General features: G+C 46.7%; 1 protein-coding gene across 1 annotated transcript in view; it reads left to right on the plus strand.

Moving 5' to 3' along the window:
* The window catches only part of LOC120019321 (nesprin-1-like), a 131,844-nt gene that overhangs the window by 51,498 nt on the left and 61,057 nt on the right, over positions 1–19,289 (plus strand). Inside the window, exons 17-43 of the mRNA XM_038962619.1 lie at positions 2,661–2,825; positions 3,092–3,244; positions 3,536–3,679; positions 4,061–4,243; positions 4,402–4,560; positions 5,343–5,507; positions 5,704–5,838; positions 6,078–6,236; positions 6,347–6,552; positions 6,716–6,824; positions 7,107–7,271; positions 7,509–7,676; positions 7,985–8,149; positions 8,895–9,035; positions 10,780–10,940; positions 11,159–11,315; positions 12,018–12,245; positions 12,434–12,532; positions 12,711–12,898; positions 15,446–15,478; positions 15,968–16,121; positions 16,288–16,955; positions 17,104–17,283; positions 17,536–17,689; positions 17,969–18,127; positions 18,764–18,946; positions 19,076–19,177. Coding sequence (XP_038818547.1) covers positions 2,661–2,825; positions 3,092–3,244; positions 3,536–3,679; positions 4,061–4,243; positions 4,402–4,560; positions 5,343–5,507; positions 5,704–5,838; positions 6,078–6,236; positions 6,347–6,552; positions 6,716–6,824; positions 7,107–7,271; positions 7,509–7,676; positions 7,985–8,149; positions 8,895–9,035; positions 10,780–10,940; positions 11,159–11,315; positions 12,018–12,245; positions 12,434–12,532; positions 12,711–12,898; positions 15,446–15,478; positions 15,968–16,121; positions 16,288–16,955; positions 17,104–17,283; positions 17,536–17,689; positions 17,969–18,127; positions 18,764–18,946; positions 19,076–19,177 — 4,683 coding nt within the window. The remainder of the gene's footprint in view (positions 1–2,660; positions 2,826–3,091; positions 3,245–3,535; positions 3,680–4,060; positions 4,244–4,401; positions 4,561–5,342; positions 5,508–5,703; positions 5,839–6,077; positions 6,237–6,346; positions 6,553–6,715; positions 6,825–7,106; positions 7,272–7,508; positions 7,677–7,984; positions 8,150–8,894; positions 9,036–10,779; positions 10,941–11,158; positions 11,316–12,017; positions 12,246–12,433; positions 12,533–12,710; positions 12,899–15,445; positions 15,479–15,967; positions 16,122–16,287; positions 16,956–17,103; positions 17,284–17,535; positions 17,690–17,968; positions 18,128–18,763; positions 18,947–19,075; positions 19,178–19,289) is intronic.

The following is a 19,289-nucleotide window of genomic DNA, read 5'->3' on the forward strand; positions in this document are numbered from 1 at the left end:
TATGAGGCAGTGTTCAGTCTAGGTGTTTGTATGTCTATGGTTGCCTAGATTGGTTCTCAATTAGAGACAGCTGTCTATCGTTGTCTCTGATTGGGAGCCATATTTAGGCAGCCATAGTCATTAGGTAGTTTGTGGGTGATTGTCTATGTCTTTACGTTAGTTGCTTGTGTCTGCACTTTCGTTTTATAGCTTCACGGTCGTTTGTTGTTTTTGTATAGTTTGTCAGTGTTCGTTTCGTGTTCGTCTTCGTTAATAAAAGAAGATGTATTGTTATCACGCTGCGCCTTGGTCCTCCTCTCTTCCACAATACGACGATCGTGACAGCGTGGTAAGTGTTCATGTTATAATAATCAAATAAACTGAACACTGAATGACAAAAAACAACAAAGAGAGTGAACGACACGAAACAGTCCTGTAGGGTGAAAAAACACAACACAGGAAACAACTACCCACCAACACAGGTGGGAACAGGCTACCTAAGTATGGTTCTCAATCAGAGACAACGATTGACAGCTGCCTCTGATTGGGAACCATACCAGGCCAAACACATAGAAAAGGACAACATAGAACAAAACATAGAATGCCCACCCCAACTCACGCCCTGACCAACCAAAATAGAGACATAAAAAGGATCTTTAAGGTCAGGGCGTGACAGTACCCCCCCCCCCCTCCAAAGGTGCGGCCTCCGGCCGCAAAACCTAAACCTATAGGGGAGGGTCTGGGTGGGCATCTATCCGCGGTGGCGGCTCTGGTGCGGGACGTGGACCCCGCTCCACCTTAGTCTTGGCCCACTTAGGTGGCGCATCTGGAGCGGGGACCTTACGGCCGACCCCGGACTGGGGACCCTCGCAGCGGGCCCCGGACAGGAGGGCGACTCTGGCTGCTCCGGACAGGAGGGAGACTCTGGCTGCTCCGAACAGGAGGGAGACTCTGGCTGCTCCGAACTAGAGAGCGTCGCTGGAGGCTCCGGACTAGAGGGCGTCGCTGGAGGCTCCGGACTAGAGGGCGTCGCTGGAGGCTCCGGACTAGAGGGCGTCGCTGGAGGCTCCGGACTAGAGGGCGACGCTGGAGGCTCCGGACTAGAGGGCGTCGCTGGAGGCTCCGGACTGAAGGGCGTCGCTGGAGGCTCCGGACTAGAGGGCGTCGCTGGAGGCTCCGGACTAGAGGCCGACGCTGGAGGCTCCGGACTAGAGGGCCTCACTGGAGGCTTCGTGCCATGGATCATCACTGGAGGCTTCGTGCCATAGATCATCACTGGAGGCTTTGTGCCATGGATTATCACTGGAGTGGAGAGACACACAGGAGGCCTGGCTCTGGGAGCAGGCACATGACTCACCAGGCTGGGGAGACATGCAGGAGGCCTTTTCCTTGGCCGAGGCACCGGATGCACTGGGCCGTGGAGGCGCACTGGAGGTCTCGAGTAACGAGCCTGCACAACCCGTCCTGGCTCGATGCCCACTCTAGCCCGGCCAATGCGAGGAGCTGCGATGTAGCGCACCGGGCTATGAACATGTACTGGAGACACCGTGCGCTCCACCGCATAACACGGTGCCTGACCAGTACGACGCTCCACCCGGTAAGCACGGGGAGTTGGCTCAGGTCTCCTACCTGACTCCGCCAATCTCCCCGTGTGCCCCCCCCCCCAAAAATGTTTTTCTGGAGCTGCCTCTCGTGCACCTCTCCTCGAGCGAACTCCTCGTTGCGTCGCCGCTCCGCTTTGGCTGCCTCCAGCTCCTCTTTAGGACGGCGATACTCTCCCGGCTGTACCCAAGGTCCCTTGCCGTCCAAAATTTCCTCCCATGTCCAGGAGTCCATCAATTGCTGCTCCTTCCTACCACGCTGCTTGGTCCTTTGGTGGTGGGTAGTTCTGTAACGACTCTCCTCTTCGTCTGATGATGAGGAATAGGAATCATCGGACCAACACGCAGCGTGGTAAGTGTTCATGTTATAATAATCAAATAAACTGAACACTGAATGACAAAAAACAACAAAGAGAGTGAACGACACGAAACAGTCCTGTAGGGTGAAAAAACACAACACAGGAAACAACTACCCACCAACACAGGTGGGAAGAGACTACCTAAGTATGGTTCTCAATCAGAGACAACGATTGACAGCTGCCTCTGATTGGGAACCATACCAGGCCAAACACATAGAAAAGGACAACATAGAACAAAACATAGAATGCCCACCCCAACTCACGCCCTGACCAACCAAAATAGAGACATAAAAAGGATCTCTAAGGTCAGGGCGTGACAAACATCTTCTAATATATCCATTTCTGACACCCAAATTTCAAAAATATTTATTAGATTTCAACATCCAAATCATCTTCCAACCAACCGTCAAGATTCCCTCCAACTTCCCCATGTCACTGAGGACATTCCAGCTGTCAGGTCACCATGGATACCCCAACTGCCAGATTACTGTATAACCCTAATAACTAAACCACTGGGGACAAGACAGATAATTACCCCAACCACTAAATTAATACCCAATGTCATCAATGTCATTACTCTCTCTGTCCTTCAATCTTTTTACATTCCTCCTCCCATCTCTCTCTCTCTCTCTCTCTCTCTCTCTCTCTCTCTCTCTCTCTCTCTCTCTCTCTCTCTCTCTCTCTCTCTCTCTCTCTCTCTCTCTCTCCTTCTCTCTCTCAGGAGTTCTTCTGCAACCTTTCTCAGTGGATGGATCAGCACTCTGTGATGAACGACGCAGGGAACTTCTTGATTGAGACATGTGACGAGACTGTGTCACGTGACCTGAAACAGCAGCTTCTCCTGCTCAACGGGAGGTGGAGGGACCTGTTTGTCAAAGTCAAACAGGTAACAGAGCTATCACACACCTGATCATGGAGACAGAACAAACTGATCACACTATTAGACCTGTTGGACATAAGCTATGGGACACACAGGTAGGTAGTGGCACACAGAGATAGTTAAGACCCATCAGAGATGCAGATAAATGAGCATACCTGCCCTATGGCCATTGATGCAGGTAACTGAACACACTTGACGACGACACACCGGTTACAGCTACAGCAGGGCACATTAACTCTCAAACCAACACACTGTGCCCCATGTCTCTGCAGTACGCCCGTGAAGACGAGCTGGACAAGTGGAGGAGGGACCACATGAGGGCCATCTCTGCCCTGAGGGAGCTGCTGGACGGTGCAGAGGTGAAGCTCAACGCCCCTGTACAGGTCTCCTTCCTCAACATCAGGTCTTTCCTACAGGATGTGGAGGTAGGTCATGAGTAGGCTGTGTAATATGCACATACAAACTGCATTATCATGTTGTCTAAGCAGTTTTTATGAAGTAGCATACAAACCTATATTTTATTCTGTGTTCAGAATGCTGTTTGCTTCTGTAAACATACTGTGCTAGATAGCCTTCCAGCTTTCTCTATAAGCCACAGAGTAGATCCAGTAAATATTCCACAAACATTGCTAAGGCAGGTATGATTGAATCTAGCCCTTGTAAACACACGACTAAGATGAGATTTCTCCTTCTTTACTTTCACATCTCCCACTCAGAACACCAAGAAAAAGGTTGTTGCCATGGAGACTCAGTACAAGTTGGCTGCCCGCAGTGCCCAGCTCCTGTCCAAGGATGCCCCGCAGGAGGAGGGCGCCAAGGCCATGGCTACCATGACAACGGTCAAAGGTCAACTCAGTAAGGTTGGTATCACCAGAGGGTAAAATGAAGTTTTATTAATCCTTTCCTGCCTCAAATCTTCCATTTGCCAGTGTCAGCTACTGCAACGTATTGTACTGGGGTGACTTTCCCAAAAGTTTCTTATTCTAATCTTGATACTCTTTTGTTCATCACCTACCAACAATGGACTAAAATGATCTTAATGCCGCATTTCCATAGAGGATTTACTCCAGTGTTTTACCCAAACGGCTCAGACTTTTCTGTTTAATGCTACAAAAGTTTCAGCATTGTACTGGATCTCTCTAGGAATGAATTACCTCCCTCTCTCTGATCCCTCTGCCGCATTCTAATTATGGACACTATTGATTCTCATGGAGCCTTGTTCCCCCTGTCTCTGTCCCAAGGTGAGGGAGAGGTGCCCTTCTCTGGTGAGGGAGTGCCATGGACTGCTCCCCCTGCTGGAGGAAATGGAGAAGCACATCACAGGCTTCTACCAGGCTCTGGAGAGGGCCAGCCGGATCACTGCAGCAGGCAGAGACCCAAAGCCACAGGCCGAGGTCCAGGGACAACACAAACACAAGTGGCAGGTGAGCTAGGGGACTAGGGTGTGTGTGTGTATGTGTGTATGTGTCTTTGTGTGTGTGTCCTTTTCTGTGTGTGTATGGTTGTGTATAAATAAAAGTGAGTCTGTATATCTCACTCTGGGTGAGTTTTTATATCTACTGTACTCCCTCTGCTCCCCCAGGACCTCCTGAGCCAGCAGCAGAGCTGTAAGATGTGTTTATCTGTGATTGAGAGGAACCTCCACTCCCTGCAGAGGACGCTCTCCTCCAGCAAGGCCCTGAGGAACTTCGACCAGACCTTCCTGCAGAAGAGAGTTTCCGAGATTCAGACCTCTGCACAGGTTAGCATTACTGTACTCAAGTGTCATATAGGAACTACACATAGGAACTACATTACCCATGACATTGGGTAATGTTGGCTGTGCCTAACAATATTTGTGCCATGTTTGTGCTGCTACTATGGTGTGCTGCTGTTATGTTGTGTTGCTGTCATGTTGTGTTGTCTTGTTGTGTTGCTACTATGTTGTGTTGTCATGTTCTATGGCTGCCATGTTGTGTTGTCATGTTGTGTTGCTGCCATGTTGTGTTGTTGTTGTGTTGCTGTCATGTTGTGTTATTGTCATGTTGTGTTGCTTCTATGTTGTGTTGTCATGTTGTGTTGCTGCCATGTTGTGTTGTTGTCATTTTGTGTTGCTACCATGTTGTGTTGTTGTCTTAGGTCTCTCTCTATGTAGTTGTTTCGGTGTCTCTTTTGTCATGGTGTGTGTTTTGTCTTACTTTTATTTATTTTTTATCCCAGCCCCAGTCCCTACAGGAGGCCTTTTGCCTCTTGCCAGGCCGCCATTGTAATTAAGAATTTGTTATTAATTGATTAAAAGTTGTTGTTTTTTTAAACAAAAAAAACCCATCAGAGCAGAGATTAGCATTTCCAGACCAGGAAAATTGGGGTACAAGATTGTTTCGCACAAGATTTCCGACTCGGGTGCTCACATTGACATTTTTGAAAACTGAAAATATTGACTTGATCAAAGATGTCAGTTTGGGGTCCCATACAACTACAGTAACTACATTACCCACACAGCATCACTACATCTTTACCACCCTTTGTGCTCTTCCCTCCAAGGGTCTGTTGAAGGAGGTGGGGGAGTGGAGGAGGCAGGAGGAGGCCAACAACACCATGAGGAGGAGGTTTGAGGAGTCTCGTCAGGAGCTGGAGAGAGTGCTGAAGGTGGCAACCACCTGCCTGAGAGAGGGGGGACACGCAGAGGAGCTGCTGAAAAAACAAAGCGTAAGACTAGAAGAAAAACACCAGTCAATCAACAGTCAACCTTACTCAGTTTAGATGAGTGGGAGGAATCCCTTTTAGAGATTCATTTGAGACTATTTGAGACTATCGAGACTATTTGAAATAATTGAGAAAATATAATAATAAAATGAAATCCTTTTTTGCTCCCCCTCTGCCTTTTTTTGTTAATTCCGTTCAGGAGTTCTTTGGGCAGCTAGACCAGCGGGTCCTGAGTGTGTTCTTAAAGGCCTGTGACGATCTGACAGACATCCTGCCTGAGGAGGAGCAGCAGGCGCTGCAGGACACTGTCAGGACGCTGCACAAACAGTGGAAGGTCAGACAGCAAAGTTTGATCACTTTCATACATACAATAGTAGTAATGGCACTCTTCATGAAAGGCTTAAAGTGCTACATGATATTACATGGGGGTACAATAGCATCCATTTTGTAGAGCATCCTCCTGGACTGCTGTTCCTTCATCCTTGTGTAATAATAGTCCTTGTCTCTCTGTCTCTCTGTATGCTCTGAAAAACAATGTTCATTTAGTCTCTCTGTGTCCCTGTGCTTCTGCAGGACATCCAGATGGAGGCCCCGTTTCACCTGCAGCGTCTGAAGGTGGAGGCAGAGCGAGGCCGGGCAGGGGCCGTCCTACAGGAGTGCAGGGCGGAGCTGGCCAGAGAGAACCAAGCACTGACCACCACAGGCAGCGAGACAGTCATCAGAGAACACAGGGTGAGAGAAGGAGGGAGAGAGAGTGAGGGTGAGGTATTGAAGGAAGGTGGGAGAGAGGGGCAGGAATGAGTTCACCCTAACTAACCACACCATTATGTGTCTATCCTTAGGCCTTCTTCAGGGAGAAAGCCCCTCTCAGTGTGTGTGAGAAGAGCATAGGCAACATGGAGGAACTCTGTCAGACACTCCTTGACAACGACCCGGCTAGACAAACCCTGGACTCCACCAGGAGGGCCCTGGCAGACGTCAAAGGTCAGATAGAGGCCACCCACCTGAAGCTGCAGCAGCACTCCCAGTGGAGGGAGTGGAATGACAGGTGAGAGGGGGCAGAGATAGACGTTTCTCTGAGAAATCTGTCCAAAGTAACCAGGGTTTCTCCAATCTCATATATATATATTTTTTAATTATGCTGATGTGAAGTACCGTACTTGTAAAGAAATAATATGATAATGTAGGGAAAAAAATCCCCCTTGATCCAGGTTCTCAGAGCTCTCTGATTGGCTGTTGTCTCAGAGAAGCCAGGTGAAGCTCCTGAGGGAGAGAGCCAGAGATTACTCCCACCAGGAACAGGTGGATACTACTGTCCAGGTGAGCAGGATGTGCTATATCCCAGAATTACCACAGAGGTTATAGTTAAGAATGCAATGAATTCCATTTCCCCATTGATACAGAACCTCTTCATCATTACTACTACCTCTTCCCATACCTCTCAATCTCTCCCACTCTATCCCCTTTTCATATCTCCGTGTCTACCCATTCCTCTCTCCTCCTACCCTTCATCCTTCATCCCATACCTCTCCCTCTCTACTCCTCAATCTCCCCTCCCTTTCTACCCCAAATTCTGTCATCCTCCAACCCCCCCTCCTATAGGAGCTCCAGAGGGCAGCAGAGGGGCAGGAGGAGAGTCTGTCCTGGCTGAATAGTCGTCTGGCTGTACTGACAGAGGTCAGTCCTGAGGTGGAGGCTATTAGACAGAGGGCTGCCCTGGCCAAACTCTCCTCTGACCTCACCGCCCTCCTCTCCTCTCTCGTGGAGGTAAACCATCTTATTTTTTTAGCTATGGCGATACAATTGTCCTCTTATCATGAAGGTCAGAATTGAGAGACTGATCTTTGTAACTTCCTTGCCTATCTATAAAGTGAACTGGTGATCCCTGCTCTATTATAATGATATTATGCTGGTCTAGTCTGTGTATTATACCAGTATACAGTATGTTTTAAGGACCTGCCTTACTATCTCTCTCTCCTCCTTTCTCCACTCTCTTCGTCTCAGTGGGGTCAGGAGGGGTCTGTGAGGGTCCACAGTGAGGAGCTGAGGGAGGATGTGCGTTGTGCTCTGGAGGAGGTTCTCAGGGCTCGGAGGGAGGCTCAGGAGCAGACCAGCAGGATCCTGGAGGCAGAGAACCCAGAGAAAGCCAGGCAGCTGCTCCTCATACACCAGGTAGGGGCTGAGGGAGAGGTGGGCTGAGGGAGGGGTGGGCTGAGGGAGGGCTGGTTGTGGGAGGGGTGGTAATAAAATAAAAAAAACACATTCCTACTGTGTAACTATAATGTCTCATATTGCATTGCAGTCGGACTGCACAATCAGAATCACTGATATACAAATCACCTTGCATCCCAAAACACTAGCGATTCTGTGCTTCTCCTTGCTCAAACGGATCCTCTTTAACACGTTGATTTTCTCTCTGACTTCCTGTTTCTGTCTCTCTATGTCTGTCTCCCTGTCTCTGTCTCTCTGTGCGTCAACAGCAGCACCTGAAGCGTCTGCAGACCGACAGGAAGAAGGCAGAGCTACTAGTTGCTCACTGTCGCCAGCTGCAGAAGGCGGAGGGGCTTAGTAGCTCACTACGGGAACTAGAGGGTGCTTTCAGAGAGGTGGACCGCAAAGTAGGGGCCCAGGAGCACAATCTGCAGGTACAACGTCTCTGGATAAACTACACTGTATTCACACACGTGGCTGTGTTGAAATGCATGTGCATGTCTTCCCATTGATCTTTCAGCACATGCACCTTCCCTGATCAATGATTGGTCTTTGTCCTATGTTAACTTGCCATTGATCTGTGTGCTGTGTTTTTGACTTACACGTTTTCTTTTCACCCTCTGGTTTCAAGTAAACATGTCCCTCTCAGCCTTGTCATTGATCAGTTTAAATCTGTGTGTCTGTGGGAATGTGTGTCTGTCCCGTCTGTGTGTGTGTGTGTGTGGTTGTGTGTGGTTGTGTGTGGTTGTGTGTGGTTGTGTGTGTGTGTGTGTGTGTGTTGTGTGTTGTGTGTTGTGTGTTGTGTGTTGCGTGTGTGTGTGTGTGTGTGCGTGTATATATGTGTGTGCAGAGTTGGGGAGTAACTGATTACATGTAATCAGTTACATGTCAACTGATTACCAAAAAAACTAACTGTGATCAGTTACTTTACCAGCAAAAATATTCTATTCCATTTACAGATACTCTTGAAAAACTAGATGATTACTTCTTGGATAACTTTTAAATTCAGAAAGAATGTTTGCAAAAAATATATTATGACTCCTACAATTTTGGACAGGTAACTAGTAACTGTAACAGATTACATTCAGAAAGTAACCTACCCAACCTTGTGTGTTTGTGTGTGTGTCCACTTACTGTATGTTGTGTTTGTATTCAACGATATCTGTGTGGGATCCTCAGGCGACTCTGGGTGCGTGGCAGGAGTTTGACGCAGAGAGAGAGGCAGTGTGGCAGTTTGTCAGCAGTACCAGCCTTGTCTTACAGAGGGAACTCATCTTCAGCAGCCTGGACAGCCTCAGGACTGAGCTGGGGTGTACCAAGGTAAGTCTGTTAGAGATACATCCAGTGTGTGCGTCTGTGCATATATACAAATTCAAATGAATGAGGATCATAAAAATGAACAATGACCACAAGCACAGTGTTTATTAGTCGGTTTACAGCTGTATGCATGATACATACAGTGTATTCAGAAAGTATTCACACTCCTTGACTTTGTTCACATTTTGTTGTGTTACAGCCTGAATGAAAAAAAAAAATTAATTGAGATTTGTTGACACTGGCCTACACACAATACCCTGGAAATACCCTTTTTGACATTTTTACAAATTCATAAAAAATGTAATGAAGTCAGTCAATAAATATTCAACCCCTTTGTTATGACAAGCCTAAACAAGTTTAGGAGTAAAAATTAGCTTACAAGTCACATAATAAGTTGTATGGACTCACTCTGTGTGTAATAATAGTGTTAACATGAACTACCTTGAATGACTACCTCATCTCTGTACCCCACATATACAATTATCTGTAAGGTCCTTCAGTCGAGCAGTGAATTTAAAACACAGATTCAACCACAAAGACCAAGGAGGTTTTTAATGCCTCGGAGAGAAGGGCACGTCTTGGTAGATGGATAAAAAAAGAAGCAGACATTGAATATTCCTTTGAGCATGGTGAAGTTATGAATTACACTTTGGATGGTGTATCAATACACCAAGTCACTACAAAGATACAGGCGTCCTTCATAACATTGCCGGAGAAGAAGGAAACCGCTCAGGGATTTCACCATGATGCCAATGGGGACTTAAAACAGTTACAGAGTTGAATGGCTGTGATCGGAGAAAACTGAGGATGGATCAACAACATTGTAGTTACTCCACAATACTAACCCAAATGACAGAGTGAAAAGACGGAAGCCTGTACAGAATAAAAATATTCCAAAACATGCATCCTGTTTGCAATACGGCACTAAAGTAATACTTCAAAAAAATGTGGCAGAGAAATTTACTTTTTGTCCTGAATACAAAGTGTTATGTTTGAGGCAAATCCAATACAAAACATTACTGAGTACCACTCTCCATATTTCCAAGCATAGTGGCAGCTGCATCATGTAATGGATACGCTTGAAATTGTTAAGGACTGGGGACTTCTTCAGGATAAAAAATAAACCGTATTGAGATAAGCACAGGCAAAATCCTTGAGGAAAACCTGGTTCAGGCTGCTTTCCACCAGACACTGGGAGATTAATTCACCTTTCAACAGGACAATAACCTAAAACACAAGGTCAAATCTACACTGGAGTTTCTTACCAAGAAGGCAGTGAATGTTTCTGAGTGGCCGAGTTACAGTTTTAACTTAAATCTGCTTGGAAATCTATGGCAAGACCTGAAAATGGTTGTCTAGCACTGAGCAACAACCAATTTGACAGAGCTTGAAGAATTTTGTAAAGAATAATGTGCAAATGTTGCACAATCCAGGTGTGAAAAGCTCTTAGAGACTTACCCAGAAATACTCACTGCTGTAATCGCTGCCAAAGGTGATTCTAACATGTATTGACTCAGGGGGTTGAATACTTATCTAATGAAGTTATATTTGTGTTTTATTTTTCATACATTTTTAACAAATGTTATCATTTTCCTTCTATTTTGACATTACAAAGTATTTTGTATATATCGTTGACCAAAAAATTACAATTAAATCCATTTTAATTCCACTTTGTAACACAACAAAATGTAGAAGAAGTAAATGGGTGTCAATACTTTCTGAAGGCACCGTATCAATTTGTTTGCAGGGGCTCCATAAGAAGAGTGGGGAGTTTGTGGTACAGACAGACTCCCTGTCGAGGAAAGCAGCAGAGATCCAGTTGGGTCCTGAGAACCAGACCCTCCTACAGCAGCAAGCCCAGCAGGCCACACAACAAGTCACACAACTGGAGGCCAGCCTCAAGAAGAAGTAAGGATGTCTCCCTCCTTTTGACTTACTTTCTAGATATATTCACATGCACAGTACTTTTTCTGCTTCATCCTATTCAGTTGTAGCAATACTGTATTGGAATGGTTGTGTGTGTATGTGTGTCTGTGTTTGTGTGTATGCATGCGTGAGTGTTTGTGTATGTGTGTGAGCACGTGTCTGTTCCAGACTATGACTCTCCTCCTGTCCTTGTTTTGCAGTGTTGACCTGCTGGAGATGGTGTGTGTTTGGTGGGAGCGTTTCATCAGGGAGTCAGAGGCCTTCTCCTCCTGGATCTCAGAGAGGGAGCGAGAGCTAGACACTGTAGACTCCAACTCCTCCTCAGACCCCCTTGATAAACACATCAGCACAGTGGAGGTATGATGTGTGTGTGTGTGTGTGTGTGTGTGTGTGTGTGTGTGTGTGTGTGTGTGTGTGTGTGTGTGTGTGTGTGTGTGTGTGTGTGTGTGTGTGTGTGTGTGTGTGTGTGTGTGTGTGTGTGTGTGTGTGTGTGTGTATGTGTGCTTGCGTGTGTGTGTGTGGGAGAAAGGCAGTTTATTATCACAGTGTCATACTATCCTTTATACTATTCCTCCCTTCCATTCACACTCCATTACATAGAGAGAAGAAGTAGTCTGTGCTTTGATCACGATCAGAGCATCACTTGGATGACTGTTTAATGAATGCCCTGCAGCGGCAAACTGTGGGTCCCAGTTTCTACACACAGGCTTTCAGATAGTATGTGAACAGAGACTGTAGAGGCTGATCTAATAGCTCTATTGGGATCTACTTTGACTTGCTTTCTTTCACTCTCTATCTGTCTCCCCCTTTCTCTCTCTCTCTCTGTGTCTTCTCTCTTTCTCTTTCTTTCTCTGTCTGTCTCCTCTCTTTCTCTCTCTCTCTCTCTCTCTCTCTCTCTCTCTCTCTCTCTCTCTCTCTCTCTCTCTCTCTCTCTCTGTGTCTTCCCTCTTTCTCTTTCTTTCTCTGTCTGTCTCCTCTCTTTCTCTCTCTCTCTCTCTCTCTGTCTCCTCTCTTTCTCTCTTTCTCTATCTCTTGCTTCTCACTTTCTTTCTTTCTCAGTCTGTTGGAGCAAGACTAGAAGAGCGGGCAGCCATTTTGTCCCACCTGGAGGCGGAGTCAGAGGCTCTGTCAGGGTTTGTGACCCCTGGGGAGGCTGGGCGTATCCGGGCGCGGCTTGCTCAGATGGAGCGGTACTGGGAGGAGCTGAAGGAGAGCGTAGAGCAGCTGGGGGGACAGCTCAACCAGAGCGCCACCTGCAGGCAGAGGTTTAACGACAACCTGGAACAGGTGAGACAAATGGTGACTAGAATTTCCACGGCAATCTCCCACTGACTTTAATGCATGATGTATGCAAAAGTCCACATTTCGTACACTTATCTCAAGTTAAGATTTGGACATTATATCTGGTTTACTGTAAATGATATATGTGTTAGTACAGTGTAGTAAGTGGTGATTTTAAATGATGTCTTCATCAGATGAAGACAACGATGGTTGACCTCAAAGAGAAGCTGGACATCACCATCACCTGCTGTACATCCTCCTCAGAGACCTACAGAGTTCTCCAGGACCATATAGTACAGAATGTCCTTCTTTCTCAGCATGCTGTACTACAATATAATGTGTCTACACTGTTACATCAACAAGAATGATTGCATATGACATATGTGTATCATGTTATGACTGATAGGATAAGATATGGTAGTCACATTTGTTTGTGCGTACATTACATTTGTATGTTGGCAATTCTTCCAGGACGTAGTCCAGGCGTTGGAGCAGCTGAAGCCCAGGCTGGTGGCTCTGTGCTTGTGTAAAAAGAGGCTGGGTAAAGGGGATCTGCTGGAGGGAGAGGTGGCTAACCTCCAGAAGGACCAGGGAGAATACATAGAGCAGGCTGCAGAGAAACAGGCTACACTGGAGACACTGCTGGCACTATGGCAAAAGTAAGGAGACAATGTGTTTGTGTGTGTTTGTGCATGCGTACACCTGTGTGTGTATGCATGTCTGTATCTGTGTCTGTGCGTGTGTGTATGTGTGTATGTCTGTGCGTGCGTGTGTCTGTGCATGCGTGCGTGTGTGTATGCATGTGTGTGTGTGTGTGTGTGTGTGTGTGTGTGTGTGTGTGTGTGTGTGTGTGTGTGTGTGTGTGTGTGTGTGTGTGTGTGTGTTTTGTGTGTGTGTGTGTGTGTGTGTGTGTGTGTGTGTGTGTGTGTGTGTACACAGGAGACCTCATCTGGTATCCTGGAGGTTTTTGTATTGGGGATTAGTAGTGCAGTACTGGGTGCTGTAGAGAGATAGGACTGTCCCTTTATGTCCCTGTCATTGACAGACAGCAGTAACACACAGACATGGCCTGCCCACTCATAATGGAAGGGTGTGTGTGTGTGTGTGTGTGTGTGTGTGTGTGTGTGTGTGTGTGTGTGTGTGTGTGTGTGTGTGTGTGTGTGTGTGTGTGTGTGTGTGTGTGGGTGTGTGTGGGTGTGTGTGTGTGTAAAATCACTAGGGAAGTCAAGCCAGTAAAAAAGCCATATTACAACCTATGTTGTAATAATTGCATTGTTTGCCCTATAACACATTCGTTCATACGCCACCGTGATATACAATAAGGCAGAGACAACAAAAAGACAACAGTCACACAGTGGCGGAATAAATTCAACTACACATATGTCTGTTTCATCACAAAACCGGAAAGCAACATAAGTCCCGTGAAGTCCACAAAGCAAATATTTCATACCAACTGTCACGCCCTGACCATAGTTTGCTTTGTATGTTTCTATGTTTTGTTTGGTCAGGGTGTGATCTGAGTGGGCATTCTATGTTGTATGTCTAGTTTGTCTATTTCTATGTTTTTGGCCTGATATGGTTCTCAATCAGAGGCAGGTGTTAGTCGTTGTCTCTGATTGGGAACCATATTTAGGTAGCCTGTTTTGTATTGTGGGTTGTGGGTGATTGTTCCTGTTTCTGTGTCTTTGTGTATGTCACCATACGGGACTGTTGCGTTTTCGTTCGTTTGTCCATTTATTGTTTTGTAAGTTTATTCAGTGTTCTTCGTTTATAAATGTAACGATGTATTCACATCACGCTGCGCATTGGTCCTCCGATCCTTCTTACTACTCCTCCTCAGATGAGGAGGACGACGAACGTGACACCAACAGTTAAATCATCTGTAGCATGGTCAAGTTAATGTTTTCCACAGTTTACTAAACAACTACTGATTTAGAACCACAGAGTTACCGCAAGTCAGCACAAAGACAACAGGAGCCCTGCCTTCGCTGTTCCAGCACCATTTACACTTAAACATTTAAACATCATCAAATCAACAAGGCTATATATGATTAGTTTAATACACTGAAAATAAACTAGAGATACCAAAACAATTTAGTCCAATCAACGTTGCTAAATATCATGTGGCTGTCCATGGTACTGATTTGTGTGTGTGTGTGTGTGTGTGTGTGTGTGTGTGTGTGTGTGTGTGTGTGTGTGTGTGTGTGTGTGTGTGTGTGTGTGTGTGTGTGTGCACAAGTAAAAACATTTTTTGAATCTACTTGTAGACTAGTTGAAAGCCAATGCCATCCTCCTCTCTTTCATGTTGTCAAAACGGTCTATGGCTCTGTCATACAGTACACTTTTAGTTTTTGTTGTCATAGGCTACCTAGCTAAAATGCTTGCTAGCCTGACTTCCTCGCATGGGCAACAATGAACCAGCTAAGTTAGCTAGCTGCGTATTGAACTTCAATCGTCTCAGGCCAGTGGCACAATATAAAATGTTTGGTTAGATCAGAACCGTGGTCATAATCATTGGCCTGTACAGAGAATTAAGTCCAAATCCCCATCTCCATCCATGGCTTAGGAAAGGGCCTATTTAGCAAGCTAGCTACTGTAGGACATCAACACAAGCAGATCAGAAACAGACAAGTTTTTCTGACAATGACATTTTGCTTTGGATGTGATTTGATTGGTCTGACGCAAAATCCAAACTGGCCTCCCTTGGGGGGCATTTTGCTGCGACAGGACAACCCACAATTGAGCTCAGCTCAACGCTGATTGGCAAATTATTTTATAATTTTTTATCAAGGGAGGCCAAATGCTTGCTGGCATCAATCAATCAAATACTATGGCGGCAACATGTCATACATCTTTGGTCCAGACATCATCAGATACATTGGCTGCCCTTAATGAGACAGAGGGGCACTGTTTCCCCACTCGGATGATTTCTCCAGTGAGATTCAGCCACTTGCGAATTGAAGAAAAATTATGAAAACACAGCGATATTAGTCAAATATTTGGGGAAGCCTGCCTTCCCTTAGCAGCCATGAATACATGCAACTTGTGTGTGTGTGTGTGTGTATGTGTGTGTGTGTGTGTGTGTGTCAGTAATATTATATTATGAACTAGAAGGTGTGTATCGGGTAAATATTCTCACTACCAATTGTACTAGACCTTATTTCCTGTTCGCTATTTAAAAGTGTCCTCTGTCCTGTTTGTCTCAGGTATGAGAAGGAGAGTTCCAGTCTCAGGTCCTGGTTAGACAGATGTGAGTCTGTCTGCTGTCCAGACACTCAACTCCTCTCTACAGACAAAGCAAAGCTGATGAATGAGCTGCAAACTGTACAGGTAAAAAGTGTTAACATCAATCCACAATCATATTTCAATAACTACATCATAATTTATTATACATATTTAATAATATTTTATGATATTACAGGAAATGCAGAGTGATTTGCAGTCCCATGAAGCTTTTCTGCAGGGTGTGGTGAGTTTGGGGGCGTGTCTCTACCCTACAGCACCAAAGGGGCGGGTCAGAGAACTCACTGATGAAATTACACAGCTGGAGGAGAGATGCACCTCAATGAAAAACAGTATAACACAAAGGTAAGGACGTGTGTTGTGTTCCACCTGACATAATACACCTCCAGTAAATATACAGATGACCAAAGTAGGATTTCCAGCAAGGCTATAATACAGGAGTTTACCCCTTGGCACACACACCCTTATACCTCTCTCCTCTGCAGGCTGCAGCAGCTGCAGACACACCTGTCTCAGGTGGAGCTCTTTGACGAGGCCCTGCTGACCCTCACCCAATGGAGCGAGAACTTCCTGTCTGTACTCAGAACGACTTCCCAGGTCAACATAGCTGACCTGCAGGCTGCTGTCACCCAGGTCAAGGTGAGTCAGACTACGTTTTTTGCCTGAATTGTGTCTTAATTGTGCTATAAACACACCAAGTATCCCTTTGAGATGACAAGGATTGATCCTGTAGAATAGATTATGAATTTTTACATGAATGTTGATGTTGAAACTTTTAGGCTAAACTCTTCACTGCCTTTCTCAGGAGCATGAGGAGTCCCTCCAGGAGCAGACAGCCCTGAGAGAGACTCTGCAGCAGAGAGAGTCCTCCCTCCTCTCCTTCTCCTTCACAGAGGCCCAGCAGCAGCTCCAGGGCCAGAGGGAGGACTGCCTGCAGCCCCTCAGCGAAGCCCAACACCTGCTCCTTCTCCGTGGGGAGAGCCTGGCTGAGCTGGGAGTCTTCCTCCAGAGCCATGGAGCTGCATCCGGAGCGGTCAGGGGCCTCCGGGAGGCTGTGGAGGGCAGGGGGAGCTGGGACCGTTCGAAGGCTGAGGAGCTGCACCACGGGCTGGGAGAGGTGGCCGGGGATGTGGCCCGTCTGGAGGCCCAGGCAGTGGGGTTGGATGGGAGGCTCAGCAAGGCCCACCTCCACCTGAGTGGGGCGGAGTGGAAAGGCTCCAGGGAGGGTGGTCTGGGTCAAGGTCCCGGCCAGGGGAGGACGTCGTGCAGGGGCCAGGCTGTGGCCCTCATGGTGGCCCTGGAGGGGGTGCAGCGAGGCCTGGGGTGGAGGCAGAGCCAGGCGGAGGCCCTGGGGGCACTGTGGACCTCCTTCAGGGAGAGGAGGGAGGAGGTGATGAGGAGTCTGAGGGAGCTGGAGGAGAGGGCCAGCCAGGAGGGGGCCAGAGAGAGCAGCGTACAAGCCTTTCAGAACAGGTACAACTAATATCTCTCATAATATAGAACACTGCCAGGGGAAGAATACAACCAAAATACATTCGTTTACATCTCATTTTATGGTTTATATACTCTATGATGAATATATTGAGTTAAATCCCCTCTGTCCCCCGTCTCTTCTCCCCAGTCTGCGATTCTTTGTCCAGTTGGAGGATGAGCTTCAGTCTCTGCAGCATTCCCAGCAGTGGCTGAGGGAGAGGGGAAGCCAGCTGGCCCAGAGAGACAGTGAGCTGGCTGGGGAGGCACTCAGGGAGGTGGGCCTGGTGGAAACAGCCTGGGAGAACGTCAGGAAGATCATCACTGATGGGTGAGGATGGGTGAGGGAGGGAGTGGGGGAGAGAATGGTTGGTTGGATGGTGTAGTAGATCCAGCATTTGTTATTGTGTCAGTAAGCTCACTATGATGACATGGAGCAGTAGCTGGGGTCTCGGTGCATTGTTTTAACATCTGTGTCAATTAACAAAATGTTTTCTACATATTTTCCATTTTGTCCAGAGAGGATTGTTACCTGTTTAGTCTTAGTTACATCAAGTTGTCATTGTTGTCTCTCCCCCTCCAGTCAGGAGCAGTGTGGCCTCCTGGTGGAGCTGCTACGTCACTTCCATTCCCTCAGGTCCACCCTCAGTTCCACTGTAGAGAATGCCTTGACCGTCACTCACAACCAGCCTGACCACAACCACAACCCAGAGGAGGCCAAGAGAATACTCTCACGGGTCAGTCACACTGTGATTAACCGTGGTCCAACCATTTTCCAAAAGTAGAGTCCTATCTACTGTACTGTAATGAATGATACTGATACAATAGCAGGTATATCAATATTTCACATGCTTGTAATACAGTTATAGCAATGCCTTATACAGTCTGATAAAGTGTAGTCATATGGTTCGTATAGTACGGTAGGCCTACGATGCTCTTGGGATAATATCTATGCTGTGATTTCCACCTAGTGGTGAAGTGTTGTCATTACACCTTTTTCTCTCTTGTCTCAACAGCACGAGGCAGTGATAGCTGAGCTGAGAGGAAGACAGGAGGACATGGACCTGTTCATCAGTTCAGGAGAGTACCTGCAGAGAGAGCTGGCGAACGTGCCACACTGTGGCTCCAACAGCATCCAGAGAGGCATGGACACACTCAGGGACCAGTGGCTGCAGGTGAGGGAGCTAGGATGGGGAAGAGAGCTGAGGGTTTCATTTCTTCTGGGTGTAGATGGTTTTGTAATTCACTTTGGAGGCAACAGATTGTTAAATCAAAATCTTTCGCTCTTTCTCTGTACATATTTGTATGTTTGTCTCTCTCATTTCCTCTTCCTCTGTCTCTCTGTCTCTCTCTCCCCCCTGTGGGATTCAGCGGACTGCTCAGCTGTCACAAATGAGCATGCAATATCAACAAGTCTAGACATGTTGTCTGCCTTTCTCTCTCTCACTCACTCTCCCCCCTATCTTTATCTCACTACCTCGCTACCTCTTGAAAACAAAGATTGACTCTTTCTCTCTATCTCCTTCTCTTAATTACAGGCCAATAACTGTCCAGAGAGAGAGATACAGATCCTGAAAGCTGATGTTTTTTTATTTAACCTTTATTTAACTAGGAAAGTCAGTTAAGAACAAATTCTTATTTACAATGACGGCCAACTGGGGAACAGTGGGTTAACTGCCTTGTTCAGGGGCAGAACGACAGATTTTTACCTTGTCAGCTCTGTTACTGGCCCAATGCTCTAACCACTAGGCTACCTTGCGCCCCTAGCAGGTATATAAATGGTAAATTGATTGGCCTGTCCTGTCCTGTAGGTATCAGAGAGGATCCAGACCAACGCTGAGAGACTAGGCCATTGTGTGTCCCTATGGGATGACCTTAAGACCATGGAACGGGATATTGACCAATGGGCGGCAGCCTCCATCGCTGACCTCACTGAGGGTGTGGCCAATCTTAGTGACAAGCAGGGAACAGAGACACACCTTGCCACTTTCCAGGTTAGACCAAGCTGGGCAGTCTAGTCTAGTATGGATGAAGATCATCACATTGTTCACTGTTGCGAGACCTAATGTAAAAATAAAATCAAAGGATGCCAGCTGAAAGAGTCTCTTACTATGTTGTAACAGGCGGAGGTGGAGAGGAGAGAACAGAGGCTGGATGCCCTGCAGGAGAGGGTGACCAAGCTCAAGGACCTGGCCAAGCTCCAGGAGACACCCATCCAGCTGCAGGTGAGTTTTAGGTTCAGAGATCATGTTATTCAACAAGTTATCCTCAGCAAAAAGAGACTTAACCAAGCAACATGTGGAGAATGTCAACCATATGTCTCTCTGTCTCTCTCAG

The sequence above is a fragment of the Salvelinus namaycush genome, chromosome 24 (genome assembly GCF_016432855.1).
Source record: "Salvelinus namaycush isolate Seneca chromosome 24, SaNama_1.0, whole genome shotgun sequence".
Lineage (NCBI taxonomy): Eukaryota > Metazoa > Chordata > Actinopteri > Salmoniformes > Salmonidae > Salvelinus > Salvelinus namaycush.